At 32.3% G+C, this 17,507-nt stretch overlaps 1 protein-coding gene across 1 annotated transcript in view; it reads left to right on the top strand.

Moving 5' to 3' along the window:
- Positions 1 to 10,301, top strand: part of LOC139526744 (uncharacterized) — a 72,647-nt gene extending 62,346 nt beyond the window's left edge. The window contains exons 12-13 of the mRNA XM_071321908.1: positions 470 to 600; positions 9,084 to 10,301. Coding sequence (XP_071178009.1) covers positions 470 to 600; positions 9,084 to 10,301 — 1,349 coding nt within the window. The remainder of the gene's footprint in view (positions 1 to 469; positions 601 to 9,083) is intronic.
- The last annotated feature ends 7,206 nt before the right edge of the window (positions 10,302 to 17,507 follow it).

Consider the following 17,507-nt stretch of genomic DNA (forward strand, 5'->3'; position numbering starts at 1 on the left):
CAAATAAAGTACGAAGTTGAAGAGCATTGAGGACAAAAATTCCTCAGTTTTTTAACAAGAGGGTGTTATCTGAAAATTATCATTTTATCTTGTGAGCTAACAAGAGGGTGATATCTGAAAATAAACGCATGTTACCCAACCATAAGACAGTGTTTCTAATCCCAAGTCAAGTACCTCGTCAACGTTTGTCACTGATATGTCTCGAGATTTTTATCAAGATTCGGAAAATTTTAAGCTAATGTTAGGACCGACTCTGTTAAATTTTTTCACAATATTTCAAGACTCGTGTTTATTGACATATTATGTAGACAGCTATCATTTACTACCTTCAATATGTCATTTAGCTTACTGCGTCGTTTAGTTAATCCCTCATTTTCCTTAACTCTTAAGTTCTTTTAGTGCCTTATTTTTTTTTTATGTAACTTGATTTTGTATGTATTCACATCTAAACTGATTTTATTATTTTCAGAATATATAGATTTTTGGTTGGATAACATTCACTGTTATGGTATTAATGATGAAAATCAAGCCTCGGTACGTCAGACCGATAAGTGGAACCCACCTGTTTTGATAATTGGTACTAAAGTCGACAAACTACAGGTAATATATTTTGCTTGATTTTGTTTCCTCGAGTATAATTTTTATTCTAATTTGATAAGCAAATTGTTGTCCGGTCCGTTTTTTTTTAGAACAATTTGAACCTATGCATGTGTCACAATTTTTGTCCGAATTTTCTGAAATATTATCCGACATTTCTGAAGTGTCTCAGTTTATATCAATCATTATCGACATTGTCTGAACGTTTCGTGAAAGTTTCTGAATTATTCTCGGCATGGTTTTCTATTTTTTAAACTCTTATTGTGTTTTAACAGATTATCAACATTTTTTAAAGTGTTGTAGTATGTTTCCGTTATCTTACATAATCACCGTGTAGAACGCCACATGCGGGGTGTCGGCTATGTTTGACATGGGGTGGCAATTTTGAAGCGACGAAAAAGTAACAAGGTAAGTGCAAGCATCAAAATTTCTTATTTTTAGAACTCACAGTACCATATAATGTATTGCACGGATGGAACCGCAACATAATCTATTTCCTGAAAACAGAAGCAGTCGTTTTCAGTGCTCAGTTTTCTCAAACACCTCGCCCTAGTTTTCCGTGTTGCAGATTTTGAGGCTTTATATGCAAATTTCGGTATAAAAAACTACTTTACACAGCTACCTTCCGTATCATTTATATATAATTGTATTCCTTTCATTGACTTATACCAAATACAAGTTTCTTAGTTAAAATTAATTGGTTTTAAAACTGTTATTCATCAAAATATAGAGTGTCGCTCGGGTGTCAGATTTTGCGTCGCAAGGGGTAGATGCTTGTCATAAAAAATACATATTTGCATGTAGATTAGTCTTCAAATGATGCATTTTATTTCAAACACATCTACTTTACCATGACAAAACAAGGATTTTTCATGTTGCCTGTTTTTTGGTCTTATAAAAGATATGCTTTTGATTTCATTCACATCTACTTTACCATGACAAAATAAGTGTTTTTCAATTTGCCTGTTTTTGGTCTTATAAAACATGTGCTTTTGATTTCATTCATAGTAAAAAAATGGCTCAAAATATTTAGTTTTCAAGCTGGCCTGGTAAACGATTTCTTTTCCTTTTCAGTCACTATCATGGTAAAAAAAGTCAAGGCTATGGCTCAATAAACCAAAACATGGTTTAAAATCACACAATAGTCCTCAAAATAAGATATGCCCGAAGCCTCCAGCAGCCAAATGCATCATAGTTCATCACCAGGTTCATCTAGAAAGCATTCGTGCACGCTGCAAAAATCGATCACTCCTAAAAGAATTAGAACACTCTTTCCAATGAAACACTCACCGGCATCTTTTTCAGCGAATGACAACACAACTTCAAGTAATCCTATAGACGATGATACTACAATTGTCAATGAGAAAACAACGACTTGTACACAAATATACAACGGAACAGGTTTACAAGAAAATATGATTCAAGACAGTTATTTCGTTCATAATCGCCCAGCTAGAACTACATACCTTAAGTTTGTAATTTGTCATCATAACAGTGAAGGTGTGTTTGAAATAAAAAGTATCAGATAGAGATCGATTTACAAGAAAATGTATTCTTTTTTATGACAAGCCTCTACCCCTTGCGAATCAAAATCTGACACCCCGAGCGACACTTTATATTTTGATGAATAACAGTTTTAAAACCAATTAATTTTAACTAAGAAACTTGTATTTGGTATAAGTCAATGAGAGGAATACAATTCTATATAAATGATACGGAAGGTAGCTGTGTAAAGTAGTTTTTTATACCGAAATTTGCATATAAAGCCTCAAAATCTGCAACACGGAAAACTAGGGCGAGGTGTTTGAGAAAACTGAGCACTGAAAACGACTGCTTCTGTTTTCAGGAAATAGATTATGTTGCGATTCCTTCCGTGCAATACATTATATGGTACTGTGAGTTCTAAAAATAAGACATTTTGATGCTTGAACTTACCTTGTTACTTTTTCGTCGCTTCAAAATTGCCACCCCATGTCAAACATAGCCGACACCCCGCATGTGGCGTTCTACACGGTGATAATGTCAATGGTAAATTACTAACATAATCAAATAAAAATTATTTTTAAGGTTAAACAATTAATAAAAGCAGCTTTATTGAATGTGTACAGTTTCTACAAAACATTCACTCTATTTATTTACATTCAAATAGTTACATTGTACTCGGCTATAATGATTGCAAGATCACCAAATACCCTCTGTAAATGAAAATATACGATTATCTCAATAAATAAAACAAAATGCAATCAAAATCTGATAAAACTGAGCCTGTACGAATCTTGCAACTGTTATAATAAAACCAATTGAGAAAATAATATAAAAAAGTACTTAATTCTATATGTGTCTCATAATAGTCCTTTTATGTTTAGAAATAATTAATCAGTTTTCAGTTTGACATACCTAATGTGCTTGCCTAACTTGCAATACTAATGATAGATTGACATACAAATAACAAAATCAAACACCACAGCTTTCATTTTGTTTATAATATATGATGGGTTTTTTACTATTTCATGATATTTTTATTTAATTATGTGCTGTGATATTACCTTTGTATTATATGGAAACATATTTTTGCATGTGTTATTGAATGTTCAATTACCTATATCTGAGGTCAACTTAGCACTATATGGTGTCTTTTCGGCATTAAATAATGTGCACACATCCTTATATATTTCAATATATGTTGCAATTTTTCCATTGTGTGACGTGATATTGTCCTCTTATATTGTATTTTTGTCCTTCTAAGGTGATAAAACAACATTCTTTGATGTTAAATGGACATTATATGATGTAAAATCATCTTTATATTATGCCAATGTTACTCAATGTGATGTGCAAAAAGTAAAATCACAAAAATACTTAATTCAGAGGAAAATCAATTCGGAAAGTCCATAATCACATGGCAAAATCAAATAACAAAACGCATCAAAAGCGAATGGACAAGAACTGTCATATTCCTGACTTGGTACAGGCATTTTCAAATGTAGAAAATGGTGGATTGAACCTGGTTTTATAGCTAGCTTATATGATTTGCAAATATCTTCAAAGTATGTTTATTTTGGTTTATATTTATGACCTGCTGTTTATTTGATATAAATATCCTCTTATGTTTCGTGCAAAAATCTTTCTATGTAATCTTGTCAATATTCGTTGTGCTTGTACCATTTATGATGTCTTCGTTCTGCGTTATTATATGAGATTGAAACGCATTTCTATGATGATCTTTTTATGCTCACCAGGCCCAAAAGACCAAGTGATCTATGCTCAATACTTGGCGTCCGTCGTCGTCGTCGTCGAAGGTTTACTTTTATGAAAATAATCTTCTTTGAAACTATTACACTTATTTTAATTTACCTAAATTTGCCAAAAATATTATTGGGATATCTAGTTTAACAAATGTGACCCTGCTTGCCAAACAACATGTCCGATAAGGATAAACAAAACTGCATGGGTGCAACATGCAAGTTTTGTCTATTATCTTGAAAACCGCTATTGATAGAGCAGATCTAACAGGGATGAGATCTACTGGCTGGTCCTTTGCATCAAACTGCCAGACTATTTATGAGTTCTTGCCCTTAAAAGATAAGTTTGTTTATGTTGCACTTCAGTGTTTCTGTTGTTTCGTTGATTTTCTCTGATAGTTGACATGTTTCCCTCGGTTTTAGTTTGTAACCGGATTTGTTTTCTCTCTATCGATTTGTGACTTTTGAACAGCGGTAAACTATTGTTGCCTTTATTTACTATTTATTTCATATTTTCCCGTTATCTTCAAAACTGCACCAGTTAAACAAACTTTAAAAGACAACAATTATCAGCAAGAGAAGATCTACAAACTAGTAAAGTCGTTGAAATTTTCAGTCGAATAGTTGTTGGACTTATTGCTCTTTAATGACCTTTTTTTTTGCGTCTTTGACTACTATCTTGAAACCGTCATATACTTCTCAAAACAAGTTAAGCAACACAAGTTCTGACTGATAATAAAGTAAAATAAAATCTCGATTTATCTTTAAAGTTTAAAGTGTTTTCTTAATCTTCAATTATTTTCGTATTCAAAAGTAGTTATGTTGGTCAAATTTCAGACAGACAGCTACGTTCACAAACTTTGAGGGAAGTGATAAAAATTGAAGTCACAATTTCAACAACTTTTTGCACATGGTCTTTTACAAAAAAGCCTATTACGCACACAATTCATGAAGTGCTGAATTTGATGGCTTAAATAATTATTTATGAACAGAAACTAAAAATTTCCCACCTAAAAGAGGGAAGTCCATAAAAATTGTCAAAATCAAACGGTAGAATCTATCAACCAACGGAATGCATGGGAACCAACTGTCATATTCTTGACTTTGCACGGGCTTCTCTCGAAGAAAATGGTGGGTGAACTAGCAGTGCTTAATTAGTAACCTTTAGTTATTTTTAGAATCGGGATAGCCTTTCGATTTTTTATGACATTGCTTTAACAACTCATAGTTATAAATATTGTAATATGAACTTAAACTCTATAAGTTGTTTAATGTGTATGACAAGGGGGACTTTATTTTGGTAACAAACACTAGGACGTCTATACATGTACATCTTACGTAAAATTACGAAGGGAAAACAACTGTCATATTCCTGACTTGGTACAGGCATTTCCTTATGTAGAAAAGAAATGTTGAATTAGACCTGGTTTATAGCTGGCTAAAGCACAACATTAATATAAATAAATTCCAACCAATATAAAACGTTTTTTGACATATAAAGAAAGTTTATGCACACGTTTTTAAAGTAAAATACATTCAAGTTTACAAAACATACTGATTTTTTTGGGGTTAAATTTGAAGGATCAAATGATTAGGACATTTTCTTGTCCCTTTTTTGTGGTTAAACACAAGAAAACACTCAATATATCTTCTGTAATGTTAGTGGCAGTCTCTTATTTTTTTTTTTATTTTTTTTTTTAAGTTTTCCTTTATGTAGTAAATAAGATAAAATATGATAAAATCGTGAACAATTGTTTAATGAATAATGTTTTCGCTAAACATAACTGGGTTGTAAGAATACTTTATTTATCTACAGTCTACCGTCAAATCAAATTTCCGAACAATGTAATTCGATAATATTTCTGTCTTCTGTAGTCAATGAATTGAAGTTTTAGATATCAATAAACATGACAAAGTACGAAAACACATAATGTTTTAGACTCACGAGATGCAAACGAAACTATAACTATACATCATTTGAGAAAATTACAACAATGATATCACTAGTTGATGCTGCCTCACAAAAAGGAAATATAAATAACTAATAAACCAAAACTTTTAAAATTAAAAAAACTTATGAATCATATTCCTTCTGTATTTTAATACAATTTCTAATATATGAGATAAACAATTCTCACAAAAAGAATGTTGTATGATACAAAGGTCCAGATATAATATAAATGATTCGATTGGGTTCCTAATGCTAGATACTAAACAGCAAATATGTTTAACTTTCAAAGTAGATCAGTTGAAACTAAAGAAAACATAGTAGTGAAATTATTCAATAATAGAAACAAACACTTGTACAGTAGTGAATTTTATAATAGCGTACACACAAACAATGATTGATTAAGATTAATCACGCGACACATTTAAATTGACAATACTTATCACTTAATTTATTTTGTCTCGCATGCGACAACAGTCGAAGAATTCGAGACAAAAGTCGAATAATTCGAGACATAGGGATTAGTATATAGCGGCAGCGACGGCGTAAACTATTCTTATAAAGTTTTATCTTTCCAAAGATTGCTTCACACCTTGTATAAAATTGAGAAAGGAAATGGTGAATATGTCAAAGCGACAACCACCCGACCATAGAGCAAACAACAGCCGAAGGCAACCAATGGGTCTTCAATGTAGCGAGAATTCCCGCACCCGTAGGTGTCCTTCAGCTGGCCCCTAAAATATGCATAATAGTACAGTGATAATGGACGTCATACTAAACTCCGAATTATACACAAGAAACTAAAATTTAAAATCATACAAGACTAACAAAGGCCAGAGGCTCCTGACTTGGGACAGGCGCAAAATTGCGGCGGGGTTAAACATGTTTATGAGATCTCAACCCTCCCCCTATACCTCTAGCCAATGTAGAAAAGTAAAACAATAACAATACGCACATTAAAATTCAGTTCAAGAGAAGTCCGAGTCTGATGTCAAAAGATGTAACAAAAGAAAATAAATAAAATGACAATAATACATAAATAACAACAGACTACTAGCAGTTAACTGACATGCCAGCTCCAGATTGTATGCAGATATCTCATATTAAGAAATATTCGTCTGTTATACTACCATTGTTCTTGACTTGATAAAACATATAGATTTTTTGTAAGGCGAATATCTCACTAAGTATAATTAATAGAATATATTTGGTATATAGGTTCCTTGCAACGTCTACAGGTCAGCCAGGCAGGATTTACCGGACTTCGAACTCATTTCATGGATCGGTGATTACGGTTACAGTTACATGATTAGTTCCGTTTTTCAGACACAATACGTTGTGGGTCAACACAAGTGGTGTATGCAAGTATTGTTGTGTCTGTCAGGAAGGGTTCATCTGACCTTGACCTCATTTTTATGGTTCATTGGTCAATATTTCGTATTCCTGGTTTAGTATGTTTCTTTTATATATTAAATAAAACATGTAGGTCAACTATATTTGGTATATGTCTGTCTGACATGTTTCATTTGTTCTTGGCCTCATTTTCATGGTTCATTTGTCTTTGTTAAATTTTCACAGTTTGGTTTGTTTCTTTGATACTATAGGCAAAGGGTCAACTATAATTGGTTTTTGGAAGGATTGTAAGATGTATATGTTTGTCTGCCATGATTTGTTTGATCTTTACCCGCTTGTCATCGATCATTGATAATGTTTAGTTAATGTTACTTATGGGATTTTTTTAAAAGGTTTTCAACATGTAATCAATCATGTCAGTAAAACAGGCGAGACATTTCAGCGTTCGCACCTTTTGAATTTTTTGTACAATTTAATTTGATAAAACTTATATGAAAATGAAAATTAATCCCATGGAACTACAATATTTCCATGGGACAGAAACACATTTTATGGGATAAGGCAGATTTTCAAGTGATTATGTATAGTCCAATGTGGTAGTGAAAATATAAGGTTATTTTTATTTCAATTTAATTTGCTTAAAATCAACGCTGAGAGCTTAATAGTTTTTCGAAATAAAATATAGTGTTATACCGCTTTTTTGTTATTTCTCATGTTTATAAATCATGAGTTAAAAAGGTCAGTGCAAGCTTTGCTGATGAGTACCTTGCAAAATTCAAGGTTTAACTATTATTTACATCAAAATTATTTATTACAAAAAAATAATTGCGTCACATCTGAGGCAAATATATAATATCAATGCAATTATACATATGCCTATTTAAAAGAAAATTTGTACCTTCCATACCGTAGTATAGCATAATTAGGTCTTTCCACTTTTCTGTGGAAAGACCTATTGTTTTTCTTCTGATTATTTTTTTTTTCTTCCGCCTAATTTTGTTTTTGCGATAAATATTTGTTTCGCAATATGTCGCTTAGAAATTTGGTATATGATATCGAACAGTTTATGCGCTTTTGAAATTTACCCTACGTAACCGAATACTTTTCTTTGTAGGAGTTATCTGCCCAAACACTGTTTTTTTTTTTGTGTCCACGACTCCTTCGCAACCGTAAAAGATTACGACAAATTTATTTTATAAAATTGCTCGTTATATCCTTGGCATGATTTGTCCAATTTCGACCGAAGCAATATGAACGCTCCATATGAGAGTTCTTTCCCCTTTTGTATTTGAAATTTTGAAATGTATTTTAAACTGGAACACCATAAGTGATAGAGACCTAAGATCATTTGATTTGAGGTCCTTGGTCCAAAAAAAAGGAAAAATAGGTCAAGGTCAAAGGTCAAGGTCATATTCTAATTTTTGAATTTGTCTTATTTTCACTCATTTTCATTATCTTATAAGATATCGACAAATTATTTTGTATAAATTGTTAGTTGTGACATGTGGTAACTAAATAATTTTAGTTGAAAGGGTGCGTAAACAATGAATGGGAGTTTTCGCCCCTATCATGTCTTAAAGTATGTGTAAAGTGATATAACTTATTAACCATACATATTAGAGACCTAGGGTCTTTTGATTTCAGATCCTCAGTTTGTGACCTTGAAATTGAGGTCAAGGTCGTAGGTTAATTTGACGTTCTAGATTTTGACCTTTGCTTTAAATTCATATCTATACATCATAAAGCCATATCAACTGACATTTTAGACTGATTTTTTATATTTTGATATCAAAATAGAAATTAACTGGTGGAAAGACCTTCAATTGTTCTCTGAACAATTAATTTTTAATTGTATATTGTATCTCATTCAGGACTAGACAAACGTGAAATGAGTTTTCAAAAGTCGGGCGACCTAATCTTATACTTATCCATTTTTTTTATAGAATGAAGAGCAGAAATCAGAAAAAATGAAAAGTATCATTGAGTTATTTAAAGACCATACAAATTTTAACCATATCCGAGGATCCCCATATTTTTTGTCAAATACGGAAGCCTGGAAGCACGAACCAAAATTCATAAAACTACGAGAAAAATGTTTGGAAGTGGCAATGAATATACCGAAATGGGGAGACAATCTACCAACTCGATGGATAGTTCTGGAGAGAGAAATCGAAAACAAAATTGTTAAGAAAAAATATATCATTTCATATGAGGAAGTTCAGCAATTGGCTGAGATTTGTTCGTTTCCAAACAGCGAAATGGACTCTGAACTGGACTCATTTCTTAAGTATGAGCATGAAATTGGTAATTTGATATATTTTGACAATATTAAACGTTACATTATATTAGAGCCTAAGTGGCTAGTTAACGTTTTTAAATGTTTCGTATCAGCGACAGAATTTCAGTCTGAGTTTGTTGACATGAAGGAATGGTTCCAACTAGAGTCAACAGGTATTTTATCGGATAGTTTGATAACAAAATTGCTCGAAAAAGAAGTAGAGCTACATTCAGCTGAACAAAGAAATTTTGCTCTACAAATAATGGAAACATTTAATATTATAGTAAAACATACAAATACAGAGGGTAAGGAAAATTACTACATGCCTTGCATGATAAAGGCGTCAAGCTATGATGAAATCATCAACAAGTTTAAGATAAACAGCAGTACTTGCACTAGAACCCCGTGGTTTTGCCTCGTCTTTAAATTCTTACCGCCAGCATTTTTTAATCATATTCTAGTAACTTTTATTAAAGAATATTTCGTGTGCCCAACAAAAGATGACAATCCCTCATTTTATAGAGGAATTGGTATTTTCAACTTAGACGAGAATGGTTGTCAAAAGCTTATAGTTTGTCTATCGAAAAATTCTGTTGCAATGCAAGTGTGGGAATTTCATCATGAAGAGCAGCAGATATGTCATGGTAACTATAACTATATCAGGAAACACCTAATAGACAATGTAGATTTAATCCAGCAAAAATATAAAATGAAAATTCACTATACGGCTCATTTAAAATGTTCAAAAGGAATGTATGATAAAGAGGCTGAACGAATTTCCTGTGATGGCACTAAGACGAAAACAAGCTGCTCTGAACACGGTGCTTCCCATACTCTGGAAGAACTACGTAGGACCTGGTTTGAAGTAAGTTTTTTTATATGAATAATACAACAAAATGAGGAAATAGTACATAACACTGGTATCCAGGAGATAACAAATTGGTATAATCTGTATTTTTATGTATATATAGCTTTTTGTTGTTAAATCTATAAGCGCTTATGTCGTAACTACAATCCCGTCCGCTTTTCCCGAATGTAACCTACCGTATTAGACCTAATACCGGGTTTGTACTAACATGAGTAACACGACAGGTGCCTTCTGAGCACCTGAGATCACCCTAGTTTTTTGGTGGGATTCGTGTTGCTTAGTCTTTAGTTTTCTATGTTGTCTTTTGTGTACTATTGTTTGTCTGCTGGTCTTTTTCATTTTTAGCGTTGTTTTTTAGTTTATTTTCGACTTATGAGATTGATTGTCTCTTTGATATCTTTCGCCCCTCTTTTTCCTTTAATAATTTTCAAGTTTGAAAATATGTCGTTGATTTTTGATGAAGACAAAGATGTTGATGTGTTTGTAAACTTATGGTTTTCGATTCTCCCCTCGGTATATTCTATATATTTTCAATTATCAACGCGAATACAAACGTTTTTAATTCGGACGTTTTTAATGGGGACTAACTGTGCACTACTTATTGCGGACCTGTTTTTGTATTGCTATGAGTTATAATGTATGACAAAAATCAGCAAAGACCCATCGAAACAACATCTGATAAACAAATTTAATAATACTTTTAGATATTTGGATGATATTTTGGCTCTCAATAATGACGACTTCAGTATGTTTACTAAAAAAATTTATCCTGTTGAACTTATTTTGAATAAAGCTAATACTAACAATGACCACTGCCCTTTCCTCGATCTTGATATATATATCACTAACGGAAAGCTTCATACTAATATTTATGATAAAAGAGATGATTTTTCATTTCCTATCGTTAATTATTCATTTTTAGATGGTGACGTTCCCTCGTCACCATCTTACGGTGTTTACATATCTCAACTTGTACGATTCACTCGTGTATGTAACAATGTTTTAGATTTTAACGAGAGAAATGAATGTATTACTGAAAAGTATTACACCAGGGTTTTCGATATCACAAACTAGTCAAAACATTTACTAAATTTTATCATCGGTATAAGGACATCATTCGTAAATATAGCTCAACATGCAGACTTCTTATACGTACAGGTATTTCACATCCATTTTTTATGGAAATATTCTTTATAAAGCACAAAAATGTCAGTATTCACCTCAGAAATTAACAAAACCTTTGAATAGACTTATTAAGAAGGGATATAGTTACGATACTGTTGTTAGATCATTAAAGATTGCATATTTTGGCGTTAATATTGATTCACATATAGGGTCTTTGCATCGGAACTATTCACCTTTATTAAAAAAAAAAACAGTTGTTGGCATGACACGGGTTATGTTCTTCTCATATATGTTGTGATGGTATGATACTAAATCCTTAACGGGTGGGATTGTGCCTGACATTCATATGATGAAATCATTATCTTTCAATCAGTTTATTTGAAGTCTGGAGCTGGCATGTCAGTTAACTGCTAGTAGTCTGTTGTTATTTATGTATTATTGTCATTTTGTTTATTTTCTTTAGTTACATCTTCTGACATCAGACTTGGACTTCTCTTGAACTGAATTTTAATGTGCTTATTGTTATGCGTTTACTTTGCTACATTGGCTAGAGGTATAGGGGAGGGTTGAGATCTCATAAACATGTTTAACTCCGCCGCAATGTTGCGCATGTCCCAAGTCAGGAGCCTGTGGCCTTTGTTAGTCTTGTATTATTTTAATTTTAGTTTCTTGTGTACAATTTGGAAATTAGTATGGCGTTCATTATCACTGAACTAGTATATATTTGTTATTGGGCCAGCTGAAGGACGCCTCAGGGTACGGAAATTTCTCGCTACATTGAAGACCTGTTCGTGACCTTCTGCTGGTTTTTCTCTATGGTCGGGTTATTTTCTCTTTGAATCAGCATTTCGTGCATATTTTAGACAAGACGCCATCTAAAGACCATCAATCGAGATAACCTCTGAAGACTATCGTTGGTCTTTTGTCGATATGAAAAAATGGTGGGTTAAACCTGGTTTTATGGTTTGCCAAACCTCCCGCTTATATGGCAATGTTAAAAATACCGCTAACATGGCAACATTACGAGACAGGCGTACAGTACAAATAAAGGCAGGAACTCTCAGGACAGATTAAAACATAAATAAATAATATAATAGTTCACTACAACATGTAAACAACAGCATAACTAAGGACACCTCCCATACGACAGTTCACCCGTACAACACAATAGAATTATGAACTGTGCGTCACACGAATGTATCAACGCCACAAAAAGTGACGTCACAGTTAAATTTCTAAAAATAAAATATAAAATTCGGATTAAGTTTGTAATGGCGTTATTTTATGTATTTTCTTACCATAACAAGAATATTAATATAGACTTGCGTTAGTAATAGTGTAATTATATGTATTTTCTAACCATGTCGGTTTTTCTTCTAAATCAAAACTGTGTAAAAATAAATATATCCTGTGCATATAGTTGCTTTAAACTAAAAATCCTATAAATGAAGTAGCTGATTAATTATCTTAACTTTTACATTCATATAGACAATAAAAAAAGAATTCAAACCACAAACGATAAGACATAACACAATATCCAACCAGACTAACACAAGAAACATCCTAAATAAATACATGAATGTTGGATGTATAAATACCGAGACACGTCTAATAGCAATGCTAATTCACACTTGGCAAAACAGTCATATTCGGGAATAGACCATGTTCGGTACTTAGCAGACCAGACGACGCAGATGGTAAACCACAATCTAAGACGTGGAAGACACAGACACATCGTACAGATCAACCAATTTGTGATGCTGTCCATAGTGTCATTTTTAATCTTTCCTCCTCATTACTCTGTTGGAGCAGTTTCTGCGTAAGTAATCTGATGTTCAGTAGTTGTCGTTTGTTAATGTGATTCATTAGTGTTTCTCGTTTCTCGTTTTTTTTTATATAGATTAGACCGTTGGTTTTCCCGTTTGAATGGTTTTACACTAGTAATGTTTTTGGGGCCCTTTATCGCTTGATGTTAGGTGTGAGCCAAGGCTCCGTGTTGAAGACCGTATCTTGACCTATAATGGTTTACTTTTATAAATTGTGACTTAGATGAAGAGTTGTCTCATTGGCACTCATACCACACCTTCCTATATTTACCACATGACGGGGCAGAGGTTATGTTGCTGCGAAGAAATGAAAAATTTAAAATTGGGAAGTTGAAATCGTCCCGTTTGTCATAGATTTAGGTGTATAGTCGTCCATCTGTGTCAATTTTGAGGAAAAGATCAAGGTATGATATGGTTCTATTCATATTAGGAACAGTACCATATGTTGTCTATAATAAAATACTCTGCAATCAAATTCATAGATATTTCATACCATGTGTATAATCGATCATCATCATCATCATCATCATCATCATCATCATCATCATCATCATCATCATCATCATCATCATCATCATCATCATCATCATCATCATCATCATCATCGTCATCGTCATCATCATCATCATCATCATCATCATCATCATCATCATCATCATCATCGTCATCATCATCATCATCATCGTCATCATCATCATCGTCATCATCATCATCGTCATCATCATCACCCTCGTCATCATCATCATCATCATCGTCATCATCATCATCTTCGTCGTCGTTGTCATCATCGTCATAAATTGAGATTTTTAGTCCATGTTTAATGTAAATAAAACTAAAAACAATCGCATATTTATCATATGAAATTCTGAGCAAGAAATAAAAAATACCACTTCCTTGAAATAAAACATTCCGAAAAAGTTTCTGAAAATCACCATATGAACAGATAAAACAAGAAGACGAGTACGCCGAAGTCAAGCAATGTACACTTGATGAGCACGACAAATACAATGGAACTTTCCTAAGAAGCTTCTATACATATCTAGCAGCCAATAAAATAACAGCATCTAAAATGAAATGTTCCTCCGATGTATCCATAAAGTTAATTCAAACACGTCTCGTTTATTGTAAAAGGTGTATTCAACTTTCTTAACTTTCGGATTTAGGCGTGTTTGAGTTCAACGTTGTCTAATTGGATCCGACATATAATCGTGTTTAAGATACTTGTTATTTTCACATTTTGACGCTTAATTTCGATTTTTGTTTACATGAACAACTCTAAAAACAAAAATCAAGTTAAACATAAGAACCAATAATGTTTGAATATAACTCCATAGATACTTAAAAATGAATATCCCAGGACAGTTTCTGTAAACCACTTTACGTATAGCTTAACTAATCAGAAGACGAGTACACTGAAGCCAAGCAAGGTCCACTTAATTAGCACGACAAGTAAAATGGGACCTTCCTGTGAAGCTTCCATACGTATCGAACAGCCAATGAAATAACAGCACACAAATAGAATGTTCCTTAGACGTATCCGATGTATCCAGAGAGTATACTGTATAACTCCACTAATCAAATGTTGTACATCGCACATGGACTAAAATGGAATATTCCCACCAAGTATTTGACGTATAACTCAATCTCTGAAATGAGTGTAACTGGTGTGTCAAGTGTGTAACATTCAACACTCTGCATGATAGGGAGAGCAAAACATAATTGTTCTTTTTCAGCACATCTTAAACCACAAGCGTGAAATCAACGCAAAATATGTATATCTGTACATTTATTAACGAACTTTTGAAATTAAGTAAATCCAACTGTGTACAAAGATGTCTAAATATTTTGATTGATTGTGGTTTGTTTAATGTCTAGTACCACATATTTCATGTTCAGGACGAACAAAAATTATCAATAAAGACAATAGGTATGTATTGAAAGGTAAACTGGGATACAGAAGGATAAAAATGCCTACGACGAGAGACAAAACTGACGTAAATCAGTTTTGCTTTGAAAAATATACACAAAAACTGTCTTCCGAAATGGCTGTTACAACGAAATTGTTGCTTTAGTATTTCATCAATGTTCTAAAATATACAAAAAGTAAAATATTCCCCCTTCCATTCTTTAATCTAAATTACATTTTTTTTTATTGCAGAGTCTGCAATTTTTGTATTTTTAAATTCATGTATTTATATGAACTTGTACAATTTCTTCGGTATATTAAAAAGTTTTATAATTAACAGTATATTGTTATGTGTATATAAAATCTTATCTGTTTTTCTCAATCAATAAAAAGAAAAACCATGCAGAGATGACGCGTTTTCGTCAATTTTATTCTCATTGGTTCTTTACCTATGTACGTGGAAGTTTTATACGGAAAGATTAAGGTTTCGTCTTTTAATATTTGTGTATGTCTTTATAAAACTTAAATTTAGTGTATAATTGTTTGTCACGACGACTTTTGGAAAGTTCAATAAAACACTACTAATCTAAAAATATATATTTGACCATATATTTTGTTTTCTAGTAATATGAAATTTGAAAGTTGATATACACATATAGCTTTAAAATATAAAAATAATGAAAATTGAGGCTAGATGATATACTCTTTGTTTCTGTATAAAGCATTTAAAGGAAAAACAGGTGACCTAAACAAGCTTGAATATAAAAGGTGTACCCGACATTTTTAACATGATAAGATTGTTAGCAATTTTAAGGATATTTTTTTCACAAAATACTGTTACCGGGACAGAGATGGAAGTCAATGCTTTTATAGAACAATCCCTTACATTTAGGTGAAAACTCATTTCAATGTAAATGTAAGCATTCATCTTCAAGATCAAAAATGATATAAACTACCAAAAATCAATAGTTTTTGTATTTGTATTTATTTAAAACTATTTTAATTTTTTTCTGAATTCCGTCAAAGTAAAGTGACTATTGAGTTTAATATCTTAGCAAATCAACATACTCACACATTGTTTAACGCACATAAAGATGTATCGTAGCGCATTGTACGATAAGAAATGCTCCATGCTTGCATGTCGGCATGAATTATAAAAAAGCCAAACTTTAAGTTGCCGTTTGTTTGTGTGTTACATATTTGTTTTTCGTTCATTTATCGTACATACATTAGGCCGTTAGTTTTTTTGTTTGGATTGTTTTACATTGTCATTTCGGGGCCTTTTATTGCTGACTATGCGATATGGGCTTTGTTCATTGTTTAAGGCCGTACGGTGACCTATCATTGTTAATTTTTGTGTCATGTTGGTCTCTTGTGGAGAGTTGTCTCTTTGGCAATCATACCACATCTTCTTTTTTATAAATATATATAAATTTAGAATTTCGCCAGGATTTTTTTGTGGAAATGCCTTAGTGGCATTGTTCTCCAAAATACTACTTAATATATTTATACATAAGGAAAACGGCATATATTTTTTATCAGACAAGTTTTGAGTCATTCTTTAGTTGTTATAGAGCACTCAAAAGTAGTAAGGTACACTCGAATCTCGCAGTTACATTTTGTTCTGATTTATATCTTTAAATATCATTCTTCAGTACCTAAGTATTTTGTATATAAATAATGCTTATTTGAATAATAATTGATTGAGTCATCTGGTCAGAAAAAAAATCCCATTGTAAATGTATCGCACGTACATTAATACTTCGATACGTATACGTACCTTAACGCTTCAGTTCTGCAACATCTCTATTAAAAATAACTCAGTAAAATTACCTTTAAATTCACACATACAGTATGTATGCATATGTATAATATATTTGTTAATTTCTTGGAATTATTCTTTTACATTTGTACAGCTGGTGCGAATAAGACAAGCACCAGTTATGTTTCACAAGACATATAGACACAGCTTTGTTAGTATTTCCAAAAAATCATTATGTATCATATCGCATAAATATTTCAAGATGAAAACTTTACTAATTGCGGCTGGTAGAAGTTACCCTGATTGATACAAATCAACGGTTCATAGTCGTTACCATTTTATTAGTTGTGACTGTTACTTGGCTTAAATAAAACGTCTCTGATATTTTTTGTCATTTTGTGTCTCTAACTGCAACCCAAATAATTGATTTATATTTTTACAGGAAGAAAAAAAAGTTGATACAAGCCAAAGTAAGTTTTATTCATTTTAACAAGAAAATCATTTTCCTTACGTTTTAATCAACCAGTATGCCATTCTACTTTTACGAATTGCTTTAGTATGTTCTGTGTTTGTAGGTGTTATAACCTGCACAAGCCAATTGA

The sequence above is a fragment of the Mytilus edulis genome, chromosome 6 (genome assembly GCF_963676685.1).
Source record: "Mytilus edulis chromosome 6, xbMytEdul2.2, whole genome shotgun sequence".
In the NCBI taxonomy this organism is placed as follows: Eukaryota; Metazoa; Mollusca; class Bivalvia; order Mytilida; family Mytilidae; genus Mytilus; species Mytilus edulis.